The following is a 24279-nucleotide window of genomic DNA, read 5'->3' on the forward strand; positions in this document are numbered from 1 at the left end:
CTGCACCCATGCTTAGGTGATACGAGAGCGGGTGGCAGAGGGGAGCCGGGCCAGGTGAAAGCCAGACCAAGGCACGACTCCTTACCAGCAGCACAGACGTGCCGACTAGGACTGCCTCACACACCATTCCCCTGCCCAGTGAAGGGGACAGAGACCCCCGTCCCACCACGTGTCCATCCTGCTCAGCCTCCGCAGGATGCCAGTGCCTGGAAGAGCCACTTCTCCACCCAGCAGATGCTGCTGGCTCTGTCCTGAGTGGAGATTCTGATGGTGCTCACAGGTAGAGCCGGTCACAGGTTTCCCCTTCTCTCCTCCAGCTCCTTTCCAAGCCCTCCGCTATTTACCCATCACATGGAAGTCACCCTCACAACCAGCACTTCCCGCTCTCATTTAAAAGCCGCGCTTTCAAATAGCAACTGTTCTATTCAAAGGCTTTTTAACATTGTGAACTTTGGCATTTATTTATGATTTATTTAATGGTGCAAACCTGCCCCAGCGTTAACCCCGCCGTCCCCGTCCGGGGCAGCCCCGTGTCACGCAGGGGTTGTTGTCACGCGGCCATCGAGGGGGGTTCGCGGAGAAAAGCCACCTGCCAAAATGCTGCTGGGCCCCAGAGCAGATGGAGACGGTTCAAAGGTCCCCGGCAGGCGCGCAAACACACACACACAAACACACACGCTGTGGTTTTGTCCTCGCCTAAGCAGTTAAAATTAAACACAGCGACGCTGCCTGGCCTTCCCCTGCCAAAAGAAGCACTTTCAGCATCTTCAGAGCCAAGCGAGTGCTTTCCAACAGTGGGGAAATACAATGAAGTAACAATTAAAGAAATAAACATTAGGATACAGAAGTCGTAGATGGGCTCTCGGGGAGGGCCAGTTCCCACCCACGCACCTCTCTGCTTCGGCACCGACTCCCAGATGCCCTCCTGATGCTAAAATCAGGGAAATAGATGTACAGACAAGCCACACTTCTCCCTGGGTGCTGCAGGATCAGTGCTTCTTCACCTCTTGCACCCTGTGACCTACTCCAGTAAGAGACACGCTGGGATAAATTCTGGTCTTTGCTCAGTATTTTCCGTTCTCCTTTTGCTGGGGTTTTTGGGGATTTCCCAAGAAAGGCACGAGGAACCAGCTCGGTCCAAGGGAGGCCCAGGACAGCCGGATGGAGCCCCGCGCACAGCGGAGAATTTCCCCACAAGAGACAGAGATGCCACTTCTGCGGCGCCGTGTATCCAGCAGCACAAGCCGAAAGCAGAGATGGAGCAGTAAGAACTAGCCCTGCCTTTACCCAAACCACAGCAGGAGCCCCCAGCACGATGCCCGCAGCCATCCAACTCCCAGCTGGGTGTGCGAGGACAAGGTGGCCGATGCCCTGGGCACTCTAGGTGCCCTGGGGCCCTTTCTCCATCTTAGCCCTTCAGTACATGCACCAACACCAACACCTTTCTGTGCTCATCACCCTTCAAGGTTCAGAGCCCACTGCTGCCAGCCACCTCCCTTCCCATTTCCCAAGGTATGAGTGGAGGCGGTGTGGCGGGGCGAGCAGAAGAACCCACGTAACTCCAAGATCTTTCCTTGACAGAAACTGTAATTCCAGCTAAACAGAGAGCCGGGGATTTCATTTACAGCATAACTCAGAGCCATAGCATCCTGCCATAGCCAGCCAACCCCATTGAGGGCTATTCCACTTATGCCAGTGCTCCCCACCCCAGAGCTCGTCTTTCTGAGGTGCAGTGTGCTGGACAGGGCAGATCAGAGGCTCCTGAACCCAGCAGCCTTCCAGAAGACCTTCAGGAGCATCCCCAGCATCCCAGCTCTACAGCAAAACCGGCCTCTTTCTCAGCTTCCCAAGGGCAAAGCAGGGAAACCCAGCACCGCGTTTGTTCCACCTCTGTGCACACCACCCAGCTGCTGGGCACAAAGCATCTCCCGACGAGCATCGCTGCATCCCTCCTCTCGGTTACCAGCACAGTCGCCTCCCACCCGCTGAGCTCACCCTCTCTCCGCGGGTACCAACCCGCAGCACCAGCCCTTTCGCCCCAGACTCGTGCCAGAGCTCAGGGGAGGCGATGGAGGCAGCGCCCAGCTGGAGCATCGCCGCACCCCGGCACACCCCGACCTCCTCCCGGCACTGCGCATACTCAGCTGTGAGGCCAGCTGCCTGCTTAGCCACAGGGACAGGTGACAGCTGAGATGAAGGGAATTTTAGTCCTTTCCACGCTTCGTTTTAGCCATCTGCTTGCTGACGCTCAGATTTTGTCGGTCCTGGGTGAGCTGGCACAGACCTTATCTCAGATGCCAGGATCGTGTATCTGGCTGTCACACGCGCTGCTTTTGTGCGAGAGCCGCAAACAGGGGCATCTTGCAGATTTCCTCGCTTTAAATCAGATTAATGGCAAGCTACTTAAAGGAAACCACTGTCTTTCCTTGGTAATTCCCATAAAGATTATATTCAACACCCCTTCATTTGCTGTCCAGGCGGCGCTGCTGTAGGTTACAGTGAAACGACTCAGGACCAGCCACGTTCAGCCACAGCTGCAGCACCATGAAGCTCTCAAATTTACATTAAAACACTGAGGGACCCCAGGCAGAGCAGCACTAACCGAGTTACACACCACCTGGGCTGCTGGTGGGAGAAGCAAACAGCATCGGGACCAGGATTCATTATAACTGAAAAAATAAAGAGAAGTGGGAAGAAAACAATGGGAGCGCAAAGTTAACCGACTGTCCAGAGAAAGGGGGATCCGGGCAACGACCGCACGCATTGTACTGCGCTCCCAAATTCTGCTTTTAAATGTCAGCGCACACAGGCGCCCTTGTAACGTGCAACAAAGAAAAGTGCTGATGCCCGGGAAAGGCTCAGGACAAGGCTGGGGAGCAGAGCTCATGGGCATCATCGCCAACCGACCTCCCCGCAGAGCCCGGTCATGCCGCGGAGCGAGGAGCTGGGCGCCTGGCACAGCAGCGCTGCCTCCTCGGATGAGTGCAGGAGCCGGGGACCGCGATGGAGTCCCAGCTAGAGGAGGAAGAGGAGGAGGAGGAAGGGGTCACACTTGATCGCAGCAGACACAACCTTGGATTGCAAGGTCTTGCCTCAAAGACTCACCCCAACCAGCTGCAAAGGTCTTGGTCCAGCTACCTGGAAGGGCAGTAAAGGGCTCAAGGACTTCTCTGGGTTATGAAGTTGGGACCTGGGGGCTCAGAGATAATTCCTGATGCTTTGCTCCAGGAAAACCCCTTTAACAACTTTCCCCTGGGCTGAAAGCCGCCTTGCACAAGAAACACTCAGGAGCGTTACCCAGATATAATAAAATGCAGGATCTGAGCGTAAATCAGAAGTATTTGTGCTCAGCCACTCCACCACACTCGAGCCCTCTCGGCTGCTGAGCAGCTCTCTAAAAACTACTGGTGCCCACTGATGGGGAGCTGGAGAAGGGCTTGGGGAGGCCTTTTGGAGGCAGCGCATTCAACACCCTCAGTCCTCGCCGCAGGGCTGGGAGCAGGCGGTGAACGCACCGACCAGGGAGAGGCAGAAACACACGTGTGAGTGAGCCTGGAACCGTGCGGAGAGAACACCGAGAGCACATACCTGGGATGTTTCACCTCTAGACAGCTTGGGAAGGTGAAACGGAAACAGAGCCGTTCCCCAGCCCCAAAGACCAATCCGATAAATATAAATTGCACTAAATATTAAGCACAGTTTGACATCAGAGCGCTTGCTACCCAGGCAATCTCAAACCAGCACAACATACAGCCTTGGGAAAAAAAACACAATGCCAAACAAACGAGGAAGAACAAAATTAACTCGAGTCAGCTGCAGAATTAGCAACATAGAAGTGACATTCCTTAGCTATCAGGACTGTGTTTGAACCGGGATTAAAGCTGATGCAATAACAACTTCCAGGCCACTGGAAGTAGGACAGCGTGACGAGTGACAGCACGAGCTGGCTGCACCTTCAGCACCACAAACCAGCCAGTTGCAAAATCACATCGTCCTCAAACCACCCAGAGAAACACCCCAGGACACCTCAGCCCCCTTGCACCTTTCTGCTTTAGCAGCTCCAGGACCTCCCCAAGGGAGATCACGGGTGTCAGGCCAGCAGAGGTGTCCCCGTGGGCCAAGTCACACCTGGAGGAAGTGACTCTCCCACAGGTTCCCAGCCCCAGAGCTGGTTCCTGGGCCGGTAGCAGGTCACCAGGAGCAGGGGACAGGCCAGCCACCCTCCTCCTAGCACACCTGAGGATGGGCCCTTGGCACAGGGCACCCTCAACAGCAGGACAGGGACAATACAGGGGCTTGGGGCAGCAGTAGTGGTGGGATGGGGACAGCACAGGGGCAGAGGGCAGGTATTTTAGCTGTTTGATGAGGACAGTACAAGGGCTTGGGGCAGCATCAGACACGGGATGTCCCTGGCTGTGCAATAGGGATGGCAAGGGGAGATGGTCAGATCTTCTGCCATGCCACAAAACAGGGTGCCCTGACTGTGAGCCAGGGCTGGCAGAGGGGCTCAGAATGGCACGGGGACACGGAATACTCTGCCACGCCATGCAGGAGGTACCCTTGACTGTGCTATGGGTACGGCATGGCCAGCACAAGGGATGGGGATGCTCTTGCCCAGGCAGCAGCACTGGATGCCCTTGACCGTGCGGCAGGGATGGCACAAGGGCTGTGGACACACCTCGTCCCTGCTGTGGGATGCCCTGGGGTGTGGGATGTGCTGGGGCACAGAGCTGGATGCCCTCATCTCTGCTGTGGGATGCCCTGGGATGCGGGGCAGGATGCCCTTATCCCTGATGTGAGATGCGGGGCAGGATGCTCTCATCCCCAGTGTGGGACATCCCGGGATGCAGGGCAGGATGCAGGGGTGTGGGGTGGGATATCCTCATCCCTAGGTGGGATGCCCTGGAGAGCAGGATGCCTTTGTGCACGGGATGCCCTCATCCCTGGTGTGGATGGCCTGGTGGAGGATGCCCCAGGGAGCGGGATACCCTTATTCCTAGTGGGGGATGCCCCTGTGGGGGATGCCGTGGGGCAGGACGCCCTCATCCTTGGTGCGGGACGCTCCAGTGTGGGATGCCCTGGTGGGGGATACTGTGGGGCTGGATGACCTCATCCCTGGTGTGGGATGCTCTGGTGGGAGATGCCACGGGGCAAGATGCCCTCATCCCCAGTGTGGATGCGCCAGTGGGGGGATGCCCCAGGGTGCGGGATGCCCTCATCCCCGGGGCGGGATGCTCCGGTGGGGGATGCCCCAGGGTGGGATGCTGCCGTGGGGGATGCCCTGATCCTCGGTGTGGGATGCTCTGGTGGGGGATGTCCTGGTGGGAGATGCCCCAGGGTGCGGGATGCCCTCATCCCCGGGGCGGGATGCTGCGGTGGGGGATGCCCTGATCCTCGGTGCGGGATGCCCCGCTGGGGGATGCCTTGGGGCGGGGGTCACCCACCTGCCGAGGACGCGTCCTCCGCGTCGGAGCTGCGGCCGCTGCCGGGCTCGGGGTCGCTGCCCGCGGGGCTGCGCGGAGGCGGCGGCGGGGGGGGGAAGTCGGCGGCGGCGGGGGCCGGCGGGCCGGGGGGCGCTCCTCTGGCCAGGGCCGCCTCCAGGTAGCCCACCTTGAAGCGCTCCTCGGCCAGCGCCCGCTGCAGCCGCCGCAGGTGCCGCCGGCAGCGCTCCAGCTCCCGCTCCATCGCCCGCACCGACCCCAGCTCCATGCGGGGCGCCGGCTCCCCCGGGAACTCCGCCTGCCAGTGCCGAGCGAAGTCCTGCCGGGCCGCCTCGCCCGCCGCCATCCCCGCCCCGGCACCAAGTTTCGCTGCCCCCGTTCCCCGCCCCTCGCCTCCCTCCTCCTCCTCCGCCTCCTCCGCCTCCTCCGGCCGCCGCCGCCTTCCGCCCCCTCCCCGCTCCGGTCCTGACGTCCGAGCCCGCCCCCGGCCCGCCCCGCGCGGCCCCAACGGGGCGGGGGCAGCGCTGACACCGCCCCCGGCCCTGCCCGGAGCCCCCCAGCCCCTCCTGGGGCGCCCCGCTCTGCTCGGGATGCAGGATGCGGGAGGGATGCAGGACCCGTGCTCTACATCCTCTCCTGGTGCACCCTACTCTGCTCGGGATGGATGCAGGACCCGAGCCCCGCAGCCCCTCCTGGTCCCCCCCGGCTGCGGGACCCCTGCTCTACATCCTCTCCTGGTGCACCCTACTCTGCTCGGGATGCAGGATGCGGGATGGATGCAGGACCCGAGCCCCGCAGCCCCTCCTGGTCCCCCCCCCGGCTGCAGGAGCGAAGCGGGATGGGTGCTTGACCAGAGTCCCTGCATCCTCTCCTGGTCGCCTGATCCTCTGCTCAGACTGCGGTACCGACGCGGGATGGACGTGAGACCAGAACCCTGCAGCCCCTGCCCAGTGCCCCCCAGCCACGGGTCTGGAGCCCCGCAGCCCCTCCTTGTCCCCCCACCAGCTGCGGGACTGGTGCAGAACAGCCGTGGTACCCGGGCCTTGCATCCTGCCCTTGTCATCCCCCTGGCTGTGGGACCCTAGGAGCACCACAAGCTCTCCCCAGGTTTAATACGTGATGGACTTTGAGATCCTGAGTGCAGCACAGCTGCTGAGCACCACAAGCTCACCACAAGTTTAATATGTGATGGACTCCAAGAGCCCAATGCTATATTCTAGGCTGTTTTGACCTCCAGTCCCTCCATCCCCACCTCTGGGTCCCCCCAGAGGAGGTGCAGGATGTGGGCCTGGAGGATGCTGTGCAGGCGATGGAGCGGCTGGTGCTGGCAGCATCAGAGCAGTTGACAAAGCGACAGCTAATGGCACAAACAATCCCACGCGCTGCAAAGAAATCAGTCCCCGAGCCAGGAATGACTGAGCCTCCCAGTCGCGGGATAGCTCACGTGCCGCCAGGCTGCTGTGCCCCTGGCCAGCGCCTTCGCTACGGAGCTCTGCTTGTTTCCCAGTCACCCTCATCCTCGTGCCGGTGACATCTCAGGTTGGACAGGCCAACCCCATCAGCTGGAGGGGCACAAACTCCTGTAGGGAGTGATGAACACCTACTTCGTGCCACGACGTGTGTGCCACTGCCCTTAAACTGCCAGGGAAGCGCATGCCCTCCTGCTCACTCCCACCCGTTTCCAGCCCCGTGCCCTGGCCAGGGTTGGCGATCCCCTTTGGCACACCCGGCACCGGGATGTGGGACCTTGCAAGGTGCCAGGAGCAGAGGTGAGAGCTTCTGGCACAGGGAGCTGCCTTCTGCTGCTCCTCCCAGGGCCTGTGTGACGGCTGTGGATGACTCACAACCCCATGTCCCTTGTGCCACCTGACCGTGCCCCAGCAGGAACAAAGCACCCTATTTATTTACCCACGGGGCCCAGGCGGTGTCGCAACAACCGCCTCCTCCTTCCCCTCCGTCACCAGGGTGGGCACCTCCCTGCCTGCCAGTCCTTGGCTCTTGTGACTCACACCATGGGTTCCTTCTCCATCATCTCCCTCCAGCACAGTCATGCTTCCCGGTGCAGCCTTCTTGAGGGGTTTGGATGATGCTGGGACACTGCCTGGAGCTGGGTAGCATCCCCGGGCTATGTCGGGTGCCTCTTCACCACTCCACCAGGGTCTCATCTCCATTGGTCACCGACTCCTCACCATTCACCAGGGTTCCATCTCCATTGATCACCAACTCCTCACCACCCCACCAGGGTCCCATCTCCATTGATGACCAACTCCTCACCACCCCACCAGGGTCTCATCTCCATTGGTCACCGACTCCTCACCATTCACCAGGGTTCCATCTCCACTGATCACCAACTCCTCACCACCCCACCAGGGTTCCATCTCCACTGATGACCGACTCCTCACCACCCTACTAGGGTTTCATCTCCGTTGATGACCCAGGCCCTTTGCAGGAGCTGCGGTCCCTGCTCAGCAGCAGCATTAGGGACAAAGACTCCCAAAACACTCCTCTGTGGGACCGACGAGACCTGTGGTGATGCTGCCCGAGATGGGCAGGTGCCCAGCGCTCAGCAGAGCTCCAGGTTCAGTGTGACACGTGCTGGTGTCCCCAGGGGTCGAACCCCTTCATGGAGGCTGGGAAGGAGGAAGGGGATTGCCATGAGTGGCCTGATTTATGCCCGGCGACGGATAATTACAGCTCTTTCATCATCTGTTCAGGCAGACGGGCCCGGCAGAGCCCTACAACGCATTTCTGGCTCCCCATCTCAGCCCATAAATCTCTCCAGCACACGGATATAAATCAGCGGAGGCTGAGGGAGCAGGGCCAGGGTGGGCGTTCCCGCTGGCCTCCCACCCTGTAATGGGCACCTAGGTAGGAAGCGATCAGGACGAGGTGGAGATGGCCCAGTGGGATGTGCTAATTACAGGCAGCAGGTGGTATCTGATGACCCATGATTTACAATCTGGCCTTGCCCGCTTCCGAGAGCTGTGGCTGGATCCCTTCAGGGCCAGGGCTGCCTAGAGCTGGGATGCTGGGAAGCCTCAGCGTCATTCCACGATGAGCTGCTGGGGGCAGGATGTGGGCAGCAGGCTCTGCCCTGCGTGGTGGGCACCTTGGAGCTGCTGCTTGCCCTGTCCCACCTCTATATCTGCACCTCCCACAGGAGTAAAAGCATTCCTGTGGCAGGGATCGTTCTTGCTCAGCTGGATTTTGGACTGGGATATCTCTAAGTGGGACCAGCACGCATGTCCTGCCGGCATTCAAGCATCCTGAAGAGCCCCTCCTGAGCTGAGCTCGCTGTATAAGTCACACATCCACTCCTGGGCAGAGCCAAAGGGCCACTGGGGAGAACAAGAGGGCCATAGTGAGCACAGGTGAGTGCTCAAAAAGATTTGCGAGCTTCACCTTCCTTTGAAGTCCTGCTACCTGGTCCTCCCCGAGGCCCTGGCTCCTGATTTATTGGGTTCCTGGAGCAGAGGCACCTAAATTAGCTCCGACTTCAAAGAGCCAAGAGAGGAGAAGAGCAATAGACAAATAGCCCCCCACTATTTGTGGCTATTGATCAAATGTGAGCGGGGACAAGCAGATACAAAGGGATGGATCAAGGGGAACACGTTCTCTCCAGGCTCCACTTCTGCCCCACTCACCCCAACAATTTGTCAGACCCACTCCTGGGCTGTTTTTCACAAGGTTCCCTCATGCAGGAAAGTATTTAGCAACCGCTTGCAAAGGAAATGATGGGCAAACACACGTGGCAGCCCTACACTGCTCAGGGGATGGGGAACTGGCCCTCCCCATGGACTCCGAACCCACCACACCTGCCAAGTCCCTCTGACCTGCTGGGTTGGGGATGCAGGGAACAAGGAGCTGTTTTCACCATTGTGTAAGTGCCAGGCTGGGTCAGCAGCGCCAGCCTAGGCAGCTCTGCCCCCCGGGCTCCCCGCTGCTGGGAAGGGACAGGAAGGCTCTGGAGGCAGGTAGCACTTTAGCTCTTTTATCACCTGCCCCAATGCCCCCTGCCACATTCCTGCTTCCTGCTCCGCAGGGCAGAGGCGTGTGAAGCCCCCACGTTCCTCCGCTCCTCTCGGGGGCTGCTCCTGCCCAGGCAGCCACCCACCTCCGTGCCCACGGCTGCTCCCAGCTCACTGGGGTTCAGCTGCGAGGAGCAGCCCTAAGTTGCCCTCTCAAAGGCAGCTCTGTGCTCTGGTCCCGTTCCTCAGTCATTTTTATCCTCTGCACTCAGGCATGAAACTCACTGCTTTCCTCAGCAACCTCATCGCTCCATGCCTCAGTTTCTCCCAGCTGGGAAATAACAGAAATGAGCAGAAGGGTGCAGAGCCAAAACCCTCTTCCATGGTGATGCCCCATGGGGCTCACGACAATGGCCAGGGATGACTCGGTTCATGCTTAGCTGCCACCCTTGCCAGCACAGGAGAGGAAAGGGGCTCCTGCGGTGACCAAACTCACGTCTAACTGTGCTCAGGAGCATCCCGTCAGGCAGTGAGGCAGTGCTCGTGGTGCCTTCCCCCAGGGCAGCACACCTGCAGGCAGGTGAGGAGGGTCGGGATCGAGCCACGTGATGAGCTGAGCCCCACGGTGGGTTTTTTAGAGGCAGCTGCGCGTCCCCAGAGGAGTGTCTCCTACACATCGCGGGAGGCAGGACCACAGCAGCACCTCTCCTGTCCCCCCTCACCATGGCCACGTCTGGAGCAACCATGGGGAAAGGCCCAGAGCCCGACAGCTCGGGAGAGGAGCTGGAAGGGGGACCCACACCCCAGCCGTGCTGCGGGCAGGGTCTGTGGGTGCCCCAGGGAAGTGCAGCAGCCGCTTGCCTAGGGGACCCCGAAGGGATGAAGGTGAGGAAGAGGAGCAGGCCGGTGCGCTCCAAGGCGAGGAGGATGGCTGCCAATGTCAGGGAGCGCAAGAGGATCCTGGATTACAACCAAGCCTTCAATGCCCTGCGGCTGGCCCTCAAGCATGACCTCGGCGGCAAAAGGCTTTCCAAAATTGCTACCCTCCGGCGAGCCATCAACAGGATCACGGCTCTGTCCCTGTCCCTGCACAGTGCTGGGCGCTGCTGGCCCTGCACCCACTCCGAGTGCCGCGGCCGGGCTGGGGGCTCTGCGCGGGAGCCAGGGATGAAGACCAGCCGACCCCAGCTCCCCTGGGAGCCTGGATATGCGGGCGCTGCCAGCTTGCAGTGCTGCCCTCCATCCCCTCTCTACACCACGTTTACTCCTGAGAGGCAGGTCCATCGCCACGAAAGCCCAAAGGAGGATCACTCCATGCCCAGCCCTGCCTATTGCTCCAGCGGGACCCAGCAGCCAGGGCTCCGAGGCCAGCAGAGATACACGAGCAGCCTGCGAGACCCCCTGGCTGGAGCGGTGTCCTGGCAGCTGGGATATTGCCAGAGCTGGGGACACCAGCAGCACTTCCCCATCCACTGACCTGCAGGGCTGGGTTGGCGAGAAGGTTCCGGGAAGGTAACGCATCCACAGGACAAACCGGGGGAGGGAAGGGAGCTGCAAGGGACATTTTTGCATGAGAGAGAAGCATTGCAGGATGCAGAGCTCAGCTGCAATACTGGCAAGAGCCGTGAGCCCCCAACATGCCACGTGGGGCCCCAGCACTGCCTGGGTGCTCTGCAAGAAAATTAGGGAAGGTGGGAAGCCCTCTGGAATTGCCAGCTCTGTGTTTCTCGTTGTGAAGCCTCACTGCTGCAGATTGTCACTGTTATTTATTCTCTCTTGCTTGCTCTGTGAGAAAACATGATTTAAAAGCCCAGCACCGGGGCAGTGGCTGTTAGTATTTGTGGGGTGGACAGATGGGCCGTGGGGATCACACTAAAGCCCTTGGCTGGCTGGTCGTTTTGGCTCCCGATGGTGAAGGAGGGAAACGGAAACAGGGAAACGTTTGTGCCCTGGGACTTTTGATGCTAAGCTCATTGGTGCAGACGTTTGGCCCAGCAGATTTGCCAAGCCAGGCTGGGAGGGGAGACAGATGTCAGCTTTCATAAAACCCAACCATCCGTTTGTGGTTTCCTCCTGATCACAGCAAAATGGCTCTGGTGGGATGGGCCGATAGCACCCTCCCAACTGATCCCAGAGAAGGGAAGGAAGGGTGGGATTTTACCTGAAAGGCCCCTTCCCTCCACCTTAGAGAGCTCAGGCTAGCTGGGAGGGCTCTGCTTCTGCCCAGGGCTCAGCAAACTGGAATTGCTGCAGGGTTTTACTGCTGCACGCACGACAACCGGCAGATTTTTGGAGAGGGTAAATCATGCTGCATGATTCCTGCAGTGCTGAGTCCCCACTGAGCTCCTCCAGCCCCGCTGCTCCCACCCCAGCACCCCTACCTGAGCCCCAACACTAGCTACCGATGCATGAACAGCAGTCTGAGCTCTTTTCCTGCTGGGGCTGGGGGAAAACACTGGAAGAAGCATCTCAACCCTTCACTCTAATTTGCCAATCCCTCCCCAGGTTCTCCTCCTCCTCCCCCCTTAATCCCCAGGTGGGACAAGGCAGCTGGACAATGAGCAAAGCAAGCAGCAGCCAGGAGAGAGAGCTCTTTGCTCAGCAAAGGAGCCTCATTAAAGTGCTGACAGTGTGAGGCATCTTGGCTCTAATCTCCGGCAGATGTTCCCCATGCCAGAAGGCCTGCAGTGATGTCCGCTGAAGGAATCCTGCTTCTCCCAGCAGTATCCCTGTGCCAGGAATCTTCCTCAGAGCCCCTGCTCTGCCCCATCAGCACCCATCACAGAAGGAATAAGAACCCAGCAAAACCATCATTTGAGGACGGTTTAAGAGAAACCCAGCCCTTACCCAGACACAAACCCCTCCCTCCACCCAAATTTGCATCTCTAGGTTTTAAGCTTTGGTGTTCAGTCAAGACAAGACAGATGGAAGCAGATGGCCAGGGAGGCAGAAGAAGGGGGGAAGGCACAATAACCCCGCGAGAACCCCCAAGGCAGGTTCACGCTGCCGGTCTTGCGTTCCTACAGATCCTAAGTCTGTCTGGAGCTGTGGGATGGGATAAGTCCCAGGGGAGAAGGTGGGAGGGCAGCAGCCTGGCAGGCTCTAAACAGCGTTCAGCATCCAACAACAGACCCCAGCCAGCAGCAGGTTCCTTGGACACCTCTTGGTGAGACAGAAGGTGCTGGGTGTGCCCCATAGATGGCACTCACTGCCAGGGAAGTCTCTGACAAATTTGGAACCGAAGCATTATACAGAATGGGTGGAAAACATCCATCTTTTCCAGGCTCTGCAGGATTTTTTAGTCCTCTTTCCTGCCCCTCATAGCAACTCCGCACTCCCAAGGATGCTGTTATTTGCTGTACGGAGCACAACCCACCCCTGCACCAGCACCCTTTCTCCTTTGCAGGTCCTAGCTAGGGACAGAGCATCTGTCACGGATCTGGTATCTCTGTCCCCAGCTGCTGTGTCTCCAGAGCCAGCCACCTGCAGCGAGGGCCGGGTGAGCTCTGGGTGAGCTCCGCAGTGTGCCCAGTGCCTCCTCTCACCCTGTCCCTGGGCAGGATGCTTTCCCAGAGCAGCTGGAACCAGGAGTGCTGCCGGACACCCCCCTCAGCCCCGGCTATGCTCTGTCGCATGTCCCCCATCTGCTTGGGGAAAGGTTTTCCGCCAGAAGGGACCCTGGAAGAGCGGGGCTGTGTGTACCGCTCCCCACCACGAGCTGCCTCCAGCATCCCCGTGCTCCCCCGGGGCTGGAGGTGGCACCCAGCCCCGCCGGCACTAGCGGAGCCCACGCGGGGCTGGGCTCTCACGTACCACTGCAGCGGAGGGGATCCCGTGGGAGCCCCCGGGAAGAGCGGGGGATCCACGGGGCGGGACGGAGCCTCGAGCAGGCTCGGGAGGGAGGTGGCAGGGGCTTTCCCACCCGGCTTTCCCACCGCTCCGCCCCGCCGCATCCCCGGGGGAGCGGCACCCCCTGCACCGGGGGCCGGGGGCGGGGAGGACGGGGACACCCCGGGGGCGGTCCGCGGTCCCGATCCTGCCCCGGGGGCCGAGCCGGGCTGGCCCCTCCTCCGGCACGGCCTCCCCCGAGCGCAGAGCGGCGGCGGCGGGGCGAGCTCGGAGCCCGCTCCGCCGGGCCATGGCGAGCGGCGGCGCCGCGCCCGGGGGCTCGGGCTCGGGCACGGCGCTGCCCACCCGCTTCCAGGAGACCGAGAAGCTGCTGGCGGCCACCGAAAGCCGAGAGGAGAAGGGCCTCCGCGGCTCCAAATCCTTCACGGCCGCGTTGACCACCGAGGCGGAGCGCAACGGGCACGGGCTCGCCTACAAGTCGGTGTCGGTCGGGCACCTGGAGGCGGCTCCGCTCTCGCCGTCCCGGCTCAGCCTGGGCAGAGCCTCCTCCACGGGCACCAGCACAGCGGCACCGGATCAGGGCCGCCCACAGGACTACCTGGTGCTCGCCATGTTCTCCTGCTTCTGCCCCGTCTGGCCCATCAACATCGTGGGCTTGGTCTTCTCCATCATGGTGAGTGCGGGACGCGCCGGGAGCCTCCGGACGGGGCCGCGCCGGAGCTGTCCGCGGTGCTGACCGGCGGGTACGGAGCTGTCCGCGGTGCTGACCCGCGGGGGTCCGGAGCTGTCCGCGGTGCTGACCCACGGGGGTCCGGAGCTGTCTGCGGCGCTGATCGGCAGGGTACGGGGCACCGGAGCTGTCCGCGGTGCTGACCCACGGGGGACTGGGGCGGGAGAAGCTCCCGCAGCCCAGCCAGGGATGCTCAGCCGGGCTGTGGCGCTGCTCGGCTCCCGCACGACGCTTCCATTGGGATCCGTGTGGAGGCGGGCAGGGGCTCCCCGAGCTGCCAGGATAGCGCGGCGGGATGGGAAGGGGTGGTTTAGGATTTGGTGTTAAGATTCAGATGCACTCCGGGAGGCCCGTTGGCTCTGGGAAGCTCAGTCTCTGCCATCAGCGGATCCAGCCCTGGATGGCAGCTGTCCTGAGCTAGCCAGGCTTCCTAAGGAAGCTGCAAGGCAATGGTGGGAGAAGCGAGCTCCCTCTGCCCATCCTGCAGCACTGGGGAAACCCTGGCTGGTGGCAAATTTTTGTCCTCGGACACTACAAAAGGATAGGTTACACCTGCAGCTCTTTTAGTTGCCCTGGAGAAGCAATTTTCTGCATTAAGCATCCTCCACATCTCAGAAAACACACCAACATCAGAGCAGGGGAGAAGAAAGCCAGCGGCCTCCCACCCTTCCCAGGCACAGGTGGTTCAGCACAGCATTGCAGGTCCATCTTACCCTTTACCCCTCAAGACACCCCACTGCTTTACACCATCCCAGGCAGCTTTTATGGCTTTGATTTCCAATGGATGCATTTTTTTTTTTAATTGAAATCAGCTCAGGGAAAACAATTACCAGCTTACTACACATTAATATACTGAGGGGTACCTGCAGCCAGCACTTCCTCCAAAACCACCACCAACCTGAAGACACACACTGGCAGTTGCCACAGAAAGCCCTCTAGAGAGGCCAGTTTCCATTTTGAGGAGGAATCAACATTTCTGCCTGTGCCAGCTGTCATCTGCGTAGTACAGTTGTGTGGCGGAGCCTGTTTAGGCAGCACACAGGGAAGCCAGCCAGCCTTGTTTGGCTTTGCACTGCAAAGAGAGGGAAAGCAGCTGGGTATTGCATATCCATGGTTATAAACAAGGTCTCTCACGGGGATTTTCCAACCACATTAGCCTTCATGCAAAATAGATTCTCACACTCTCCTTTGCAGGCGTCGGAGCCTCCAGCACAGTAAGGATGTGCCTTGGGCCGCACAAGCCCTATGGAGTAGAAGAGTAAACACTGAAAAACGAGCAGGAACCAGTTAATACCACTAGACAGCAAGGTACTAGTGTTGAGTATTCACTGCTCAAAGGGCGGCAAAGACCAGCAAGGCAATAAGGGCTTCTGTGTCTGAGGCCCTTGACAGCATTGACCAGTGCCCACTCAGAGGGGGGGAAGGGGAGGCCGAACCCCAGCCCTCTGAGGCCACCAAGGCAGAAGGGACACTTGGATGAGCTTGTTCTCCAGGGCAAGGTTTTTAGCATCCACAGCACATCAGATGTGCATCATCTGGCACCTTCACAGTCACCTCTGCACTCCCTGTCCCACGAGACACAATTTATTACTGCACTTTCTGCTCCTGGCCGTGCCTACTCCATCACACACACACCCATCCACCTACCACCCAGGGACCTCCTCACAGTGCTAGCGGAGTGGGACAAGAAGTGATCCTTGCTCTGTGCTGACTCTATGGAGCCAGGAAACACCTGATTGGGTCCTTCAGCCAGCAGGAACAGCTCTTGGAGCATCAGCTTATGTTTCACCTTCTTACACCACTGAGGAATTTAGTTCCCAGAGACCACTGAGACTCCTACAGGCTTAGGTAGCCCCACAGAAAAAAACTCAGGAGTGCCTGATTGGCCCAAATCTGAGCAGGAACCAGGTTTTTGCAGTTCCCGGTGCCTGGGGCCGGGACAGGGTGGCCTTTCCGCAATATGCTGACATTCCTTTAGCTCTGCAATTGTATTTTTCTTTCCTAAGTCAATGCTTTTTGCACATGAAAGCTTTTTTTTCTGGATAATAAGTAGCGACCAGAGAGGAAAGCAAATGAGTGCTTTTGGGTTTACTGTCTGATAAATCATTTTGCAAAAGCTGCTGTCTGATCCCAGCAGGGCCTATGGCCAAAGGTGGAAAAAAAATCTCTAGTCCCCAGCCTGTTTCTGATAACACTGGTCTCATGGAAATGCATTATCAGGAGGCTCTTGCATTGATGCTTGGGTGCAATTTCTTGACCAAGTGAGGACCCGGCTGTACTAAGGGTCTTGGATTCCTCCCCAAGCTGGAGAGCAGGGCTGATGGACATAAGGGCAGCGCACCCCACCCCCCCATATGCTGTATTGTTGTTACCAAATCCCTTCCCCTTCCTACTGAACTTGGGGAAAGAAGCAGAGATGTCACTTACCAGCATATAAAACTCTGAACAAATGAAGTGAAACGAAAAAGAAAGGTAAATCCAACCAGAACCAGCATAAAGTAGGCACCAAGGGCACAGCATTTGTTGTCCAAAACAAGTACTGTCATTACCAAAAGATGTGGGAGAATTCAAACTACCCTTACTCATTTCAACTAGCACAGTCATCTAAGTCTGACGTTGACTTATACCTCTTTCAGAATGTTTTTATCAACAAAATGCAAGTGTCGGGGATTAGTGATTTATTCTGAGTAACTGGTGAAAGGCAGCAGAGTGCATCCAAAGCTGGTTCATAAATTAGGAAAGATTGCAGGGAAGAGGAGGTGATGATTTGTCTTCTCTGTCCCTGAGACTAGGACAGAAAAGTAATTGCCTTCATTTGCAACAAGGCAACCTAGGTGATCTATCAGGGTAAAAAAAACCTTGGGAATGGTAACTTGAGCAGGTAACAGTTAAGATTAATAACTTTTTTGAATCACTCAGACTTACCTGGCCCCACGGGTGCTGCGGTACAGCCTGCCCTTCCAGCCCCACTTCCAGGGTCTTTCAGATTTTCTTACTGCTCCCCTTTAATCTGAGTCTCTTGGCACACACACACCACCTCACTCCCCCGGAGCCCTCAAGCCTTTCTGAGATATTCTGCCTCGGCGGGTCTTGATTAATAAACAAGATGTTCGTGTTTCTACGTGGAAAGCAAAACACCAGATTAGTGATACTAGAGAGCTATAATCAAACCGTTCCAACTGAATAATATATGTACAGTAACAAATGCTTGCTAAACACCCCATGGCAATGCTGATGTGTTGTCATAATTGTTCAGGGTAAACGAGCAGTCAACACTTCCAGAAACCATAGTGACAAATATATTGAATTCTTTAGCCTATATGTTTTTCCCTAGAAGACAGCTAAAACTGCGTATTTCACTGCAATCTGAACCACACCCCGCAAAAATATTACACTTGTTACAAAAATTGCAGCCTCAAAAAAACCCCCAAATGCTGGAAGCTGCCAGGGAGCAGGGCAGGGATCCTGCCAGTCCCTGGGCTACCACGTCCCCCCCACCTCTCGCCACCAGCCCACAAGGCTTCATTTTGTCACCGCCTGTTCCACAATGAAAACAGGCTCTTGGCTGCATCCCATCGATTTCGGATATTGCCTGTCAAATTCCGTGTCAAGACGAGAAGGAACAAAGTCTTGAGCTCTCCGGGTGTCAGTGGTGGGGATGTTGCTACACAAAGTGGCCCATGAGTGGAGTGGGATGTTTGCAGGGATGCAGTGGAAGCAGTTGCCTGTTTGAGGCTCCACTACATTATTTACATGGTGATGGAACTGAAATAAATACATGGAAACCTTCAAAGCTGCTTTTTACATACCAGAGCCCTATGGAGCAGCAGCCAGGCTGGGGCTGGTGACCTTTGGGTCATGCTGCTGCCTAGAGGGTATTAAAGCAGGATGAATAGGAAATGGGTTATTAACATCAAGTAATTGCACTCTACAACATTCCACAATCAGTGCTGGAGCTGTGCTAGGACTCCTGACTCCTAATTTTCTTTTTGTTCCCCAGCATTTGACAGGGAACCCTTTCCAACACAGTTATTATTTCTGAGATACACATTTTTTGAAATAAAATGGGCTTGTTTTAGTACCCTTCCACCTTTAACTCTTCGTAACTACCATATTTATTTTTTTAACTTGGAGTTTTCCCAGTTTTAGCAGCCAAAAGGAGGAGCTGGCACACGGTATGGGGCCACAGGGAGCTGCTGGTCCTACATCTCCCTCTTCTTCTGAGACCCAGCTCAGCCAAGGCAGCACAGCTGGAGGTGGACGGGGTGAGGAAAGAAGCCTTTAACCCACATAACCATGTTAAACGCTTAAAAGCATCTCTAAAAGAAGACTAACTTCTTCAAGGCAGTTAAAGCATCTGCAAAACTCTGTCTGCAGTGAGATTGAGCAAAATTTTTCCCAACTTCTCCACTGGATCAAGGCAACAGACCCACGTGCTGGGTCCCCTGCTCCCCCAAGCCTGCCTTGCTTTCCTTTCCCCCCACTCTAAGACTTCCTAACCAGGTGAAAACGTTACTGATGGACCTTAAAACTCTTTATCCAATTTCCCTTCCTCCAAAACCCCCTCCCAATGGATTTCACGGGAGGCAGAAGGGCTCTGCATGAATTCAGGAAGGCTTTATGGTCAGGAGACCTGTGCTAGTTGCAGACCGTCTGCCTCTTCCCAAGCAGGCAGCTCCTATTTTGCTGATGGAGGGGGCTCCAGCCTCTCCACCGCACACGCAGCGAATGCTGACGCATGGTGAGTAATTTCACCATAATAACCTCACCGTGGTAGTGCACAACTGCCCTTCTGCTAAGTGCTAGGTCCTCCCTCAGCCAAGGGCAGGAAGCCCAGCACACTTGCTCCAGCAGGCTGGGGAGCACTTTGGGCTCTCCTCTCAGCAGTAATGCTTCTCCATCACCAGCAACTCTTACTTTCAGTGGTTTTCACTTGGGAACCAAATGTTTGCCAACTATAAGAGAAAAAACCAACACCGCTCCTTATTTAATCACTTCTCTGGAAGTTTATGATGCATCTGTGTATTATATTATACTTTTTCTGATAAGCTGTGCTTAGTCCTCAGATTGCTGCATGTGTTTAGCTCAAGTAGGGGCTTCTCTTGCTCAGTGGATCAGCCGCGCTGCTGAGCACAGGCAGCAAGCGAGCTGGCACTGAAGCTCGGAGGAGTCAGGCTACAGCATCACCCTCGGTGTCCCATCAGGCACCAGGCAAGGTGTTGGTGAGCCCATGCTCATCCAATCTCATTTCTTTCCCCTTTGGGTGTGAGCCAAATCCTGCTAAACACATCCAGCCCCTCACATCTGTGGCCCCAGCAGATCCTAGGGAAGCTTCGTTTAACACCCCCTCAGCAATGCCCCCGGGGTCTGGATCTCTGCCAAGCCCATGGTTTGCCAGCCCTGACTGAGCAGTGAAATGCAAAACCTCCAAGGGAAGCTCCAAACTGAGCTCTCATCCACCCTAGGTTGCCACTTGCTTCCAAAGACAAGGACTGCTGCCATTTATCCCACTGAGGGCCTTCCGTTAAGCCACTAGAGCCCACCAAACACAAGCACCAGGCAAGTCTTGTTCTAGCTCTGACTCTCTTCTGCTCTTAATGAGCTCACACACAACAATTTCCAAGCACCTCCTAGTTCCTTCTCCCATCCCTGCCACAGCCAGGGAGCCCTTTCTTTTAGTTACAGAGCAGAGGAAAGCTCTCACCGAGCTGCCTGAAGAAATCAATAGAGCAGCAGGGGAAATCACAATGAACCTAGAAGCAGAATAGAGAAGCTGTATGGGCTATTCCTTCTCTCCCTGCAGCACACACAAGAGCAGGAATTCACTGCTGGAGGACTGCATTTAAAATCAGAGGTGGTGAACACAACCATCTACGTTGATGCAGAAATTCAGGGTAACGCAGAGGCACCAAAGTACATCGCATCACAAGATGAAAGCCAGCAGTTACTGCCCATTTCATCAAAGCCCGTTCCTCACACACACATTCATCTCCAACAGCCGGCAAAGACGCCACATGCTGCTATGCAAATGTCACTGCTTTTTCCCCCCTAGTTTGTCAGCGAGAGTTAAACTCAGGCAGTTCAGCTCCTACCGAGGGCAGCAACTAGGTGCGCTGCTCTGGACACGTCAGTTTAGCAAGACCACAGGTGGTCAAAGCCAGGAGCTCACAGAGGAGATTGCCATCCTGCGAGAGCCTGGGATAGCAGATCCAACCTCTGTCGATGCAGCGGCTCTCACTTTGGGGACTACAGCTAGAGAGTCACCCCAGAGCTGCAGCCATTCTCAAGAGCCTTTTTCTTTGTCTCCCCGCAGTCAAGGAATAGCGGGCAGCAAGGGGACTTGGATGGAGCCCGGCGACTCGGCCGCATGGCCAGGCTGCTCAGCGTTGTCTCCATTGTCCTGGGGACCATCATCATCGTGGTCTACATTGCACTCACCGTCAGAGGTAACATCTCCTTCCCTTTTCACTAGCCCAGCTAGAGCAGGAACTTCACACAGTTCCTGCCTCCAGCCCAGTGTATAGGATACACCTGCATGCAACCCACCACCACTCTAGGGCAGGTGGTTCTCCATTCCCACGCCACCTGCAGTAGAAGGGCACAAAGCACCAGTATGGTCCAGGCCGGTCTGAGCATCATTAGCCGCACAAATGTGTGCAAAACACTTTGGAGAATGGGTTCCTTGCACCACACTGTTCAACTGACCAGAATGAAAAGTCCTCCCTGTGCCATCCCATAGTGCAGCAGTGACCATACAAGGTCCCTCTGGTGAAAGGTCTTGTCCTGGCAAAAGCTGGGGTGGGTTTAGAAGAGTCTAGAGGGGTAAAACCTGAAGGGTCTAGGAACACAAATCAGCCTGCCCAGAAATACAATACCAAAATGTTTGGGGAACCTCCCAAACGCAAACCCAGCTGCCAAAACAGGTTATGAGGATGAGCTGAGAGAGTTAGGGTTGTTCAATCTGGAGAAAGCCCTGGGGAGACCTTAGAACAGCTTCCAGTACTGAAAGGGAGCCTGTAGGAAAACTGGGGAGGGGCTTTTTATCAGGGAGTGCAGAGACAGGAGAAGGGGGAATGATTTTCAGCAGAAAGAGGGGAGATTGAGATGAGATCTTAGGAAGAACTGGCACAGGCTGCCCAGAGAAGTCCAGGCTGCCCCAACCCTGAAGGTGTCCAAGGCCAGGTTGGATGGGGCTTTGAGCAACCTGATCCAGTGGGAGGTGTCCCTGCCTATGGTCAGAGGGCTTTAAGGGCTTTTTAAACTAGAATGGCTTTAAGGTCCCTTCCAATCCAAACCATTCTATGATTCTATGAAATCCAGAATGACCAATGGTGGTGCAGCTCAGGCAAATGGGAACCTCAGAAACACTCAAAGCCCAAACCAAGAACATTAGGGAAACACCTGTGAGTACTGGAAGCTGCCCTAAGACTCTTCTTACTTTACAGGTTCCTAGAAGACGTTCTAGCATGCAGATACCTCGAAGAGGAGGGAGACAACTTCCCTTTTGGGGTTTTTACTTTCAGCCTTGCAACAAAAAATTGTCACAGTGTAGGTGGGCAGCCCTAGACAGCCTGCTCTGGAGTGCCATCTGAAGGAATGCATGCTTCTACTTCACCGCCTCTTGGAAATGAGTTTGTACAAGTGATGGGGTAAAAAAAACAACGCAAGAAGAAATGGGAATGAACATTGGATGCCGAGCAGAGAGGAGAAGGGGGAAATCCACTACCTCATTCCCCTCCAGCAAAACTCACGGAGTGGGGAGACAACAAAAGTACAAGAGGAGAAGAGAGTTTCAAGAGTGAAGCTTATTTTAAAAGAAAATCTAAGGCGAGAACAGGACATTTTGAGGAGCTCTCCTAAGAGTTTTGGCAGAAGTCACTGAATTTTTGGGAGGTTGTTGGTTTTTAAATCATCAAATTCTTTGTCTCTATGAAAAAAAACAAAGCTCAAACTGCCATCAGGAGCTGAGAGCTGTTCCACGGAGGAGGAGGGAGAGCAGAGCTGCAGCAGGACCATGGCTCTGCTCCGAACAAAACGCAGCCGTAAAAGCTGGAGGATGTGGTGGGTGCTTTTGTATTTTTGATGAAAAAAAAAACAAAAAAAAAGAGACAATGACCATTTGCATGCCTTTGGGAATGTTCTCAATGTCTGTTCCTACAAGCTCTTTTATCACTTAGGGCAGGTCTCAGAGCTGGCAAAGCAGAATGTTGCTGCATGAGAACGCCAGGCTCCTCCTCACCCCAACCCCATGGTGGGGTTTTTAATGGAAGGAAAATTAATGCTTTCGCTGTGAACCAACACATTTCTCTCTCTGTGCACCCAAAGTGAGGTTAATACTCGTGGAGCTGAGAAAAGAGCCTGGTTAATCCATAGCAGCAGTACCAAGGCACAGAGAGCCCGTTCTACCCACTTACACATTTATGTCATGTCATGTCCCCCACAAAAAAGCTTCCATGTGATCCAACCCCTGCCACTGTCAGTGCTCTGACCCTTTTGGGCTTAAGTTTAGGGCCCTCCAGGAGATTTCCACAGGCACAGAGGAGTTGAAGATCCCCAGTCCTGCCCCTGAACACCTTACACGCTCTTCTGCATCTCTGAAAATCTCCAGCATCCCTAGAGCTCGCTGGGGTCAGTTCCACAAGCAGTATTTTTTTTTTAATGTTTTATATTTAACATAACAAGAAAATAGACTTCCCTCTTCCCATTCTGCCTATAGGTACCCCATGCCCTACCATGTCTTCCACAACACGTGGCTTCTCGGCCATTTCCCATTGGGATCGGATCCCAAAATGCTCCTTTGATCATCCATCCAGCCCCATCCCCTTTTCCCCCTGCCCTCCCTGTCCTTGCCACGGTTATTACTGGGGTTGGTCCTCTCTCTGGCCACCCAGACTATGCAAAGTTTCATAGCCTATTATTTTATTCAGGCTTTGTAGATGGCTTCTGGCCATATCCACTGGCTCTGTATTAGCTGAGCCTCTCTCTTTTATCACAACTTTGCGGGCACGAGTACATGGCCAAGAGCTGCACTTCCCAGCCGTTCTCTTGTCTCCAGCTGGTAGCTTGGGACCTTGAAATACAGACTGCACTGAAAAATCAGGTGTTTCAGAGCACTTCTGCTCCCCAACAGCAATCTCCTGAAAAAAAATGCCCCAAACCTTAGACCAAATCTAGTGCTTCCAAGGGCTTGTCTACATGGAGAATTGACTGCACACCATAAAAAATGATACAACACAGTAACTGCTTGGCACTCACTTTTCTGGAGCATCTGAGTGGGCAAGTGTGTGGGTGTGGGGTCAGCACAGGGCAGGGCTCCATTGTAAACCCAAGCTGTGGTCCCTCTCTAGTAACTAATGGGCTTTGCTGTGGAAATTCTCTTTGTCATCTGTTTGACAGCTCCTCTTGAAAGTGTTTTCTTTCACTAGCTTTTATTTGAATGCAGGGGCTAAGAAAGCCAAGTCCCTTAGACACACTGTTAGTGTTTCTCTCTACATTAAAAGGGATTCCAGGGAGCCAGAGCAATAGCACATCACCACAGAACTTTCTTGGCCTCCATTCCCATCCACCCCTTTGCCAGCAATTTATTACAAACTACTGGCTTCTAAGATGGACCAAATTTGCAATCTTTCTTTTGCAGTTCATTTTTTGTGAGCTTCAGCAAACAGGAGCCGCTGAGCTGGCTGAGAGCTCCCACCCGCAGCCGCTGCCAGGGTGCCCCTTGGCACCAGGTCCCTTCTTCCTGAGCTCATCAGAAGCTCTCCCCTGGACATTCGAACTCTTACTTTACGGTTGATGAAATTCCATCAAATCCCCTTCTTTAATGCCTGAACACAAAAGCTGTTAGCTAGGAAACAGTAGTTATCCTGAGCTATGGAAGGACAGTGCTGTCTGTCTGTGCATCTTCTGCCTTTTGCTCTTCAAGCCGCTGAAATTCAGCTTATGGCAAGAACTGAGCAAGCTCCTCCTCGGGCAGGAAAAGACAACGTTCAGGGGAAACTGCTGCAGTGAGTTATAGTACTTGAGAGCGCCAATTATTTATTAAGTAAGAATTTAAATGCTCTTTTATCATTATATAAAGCCTTTCATCTAAAGTGCTTTACCACACTTAAAGGATTAATCCTTGCCACCCCCCACGAGCTGGGTTAGTGTTACGCTGCTCTAATTGCACGGATGGTAAAGTTGCTCAGAGTCACGTGCACCATGCAGCTCCAGAAAGCTGTTTCCCTTTCTCCTCCTTCTTAGAATCAGGTATGAACCCAGATTTCCTTTGAGTATGATTTTCCCAAAGGGA

At 55.7% G+C, this 24279-nt stretch overlaps 3 protein-coding genes across 3 annotated transcripts in view; 2 read left to right on the forward strand and 1 right to left on the reverse strand.

Moving 5' to 3' along the window:
• ABR (ABR activator of RhoGEF and GTPase) overlaps positions 1–5548 on the reverse strand; it is a 41335-nt gene extending 35787 nt beyond the window's left edge. The window contains exon 1 of the mRNA XM_069873871.1: positions 5445–5548. The gene's annotated coding sequence lies outside the window, so the exon portion shown is untranslated. The remainder of the gene's footprint in view (positions 1–5444) is intronic.
• A 4584-nt stretch (positions 5549–10132) lies between these two features.
• On the forward strand, positions 10133–10885 carry BHLHA9 (basic helix-loop-helix family member a9). The gene has a single exon (XM_069874367.1). The coding sequence runs from the start codon at positions 10133–10135 to the stop codon at positions 10883–10885; it is 753 nt and encodes a 250-aa protein (XP_069730468.1).
• Positions 10886–13467: 2582 nt separating this feature from the next.
• LOC138729523 (trafficking regulator of GLUT4 1) lies at positions 13468–23958 on the forward strand. Its single transcript, XM_069873815.1, has 3 exons — positions 13468–13931; positions 20302–20434; positions 21434–23958. Exons 1-3 carry the CDS (start codon positions 13548–13550, stop codon positions 21439–21441), a joined length of 525 nt encoding a protein of 174 aa, XP_069729916.1. The 5' UTR covers positions 13468–13547; the 3' UTR covers positions 21442–23958.
• Positions 23959–24279: the final 321 nt, after the last annotated feature.

The sequence above is a fragment of the Phaenicophaeus curvirostris genome, chromosome 21, assembly GCF_032191515.1.
Source record: "Phaenicophaeus curvirostris isolate KB17595 chromosome 21, BPBGC_Pcur_1.0, whole genome shotgun sequence".
NCBI classification, from domain to species: Eukaryota; Metazoa; Chordata; class Aves; order Cuculiformes; family Cuculidae; genus Phaenicophaeus; species Phaenicophaeus curvirostris.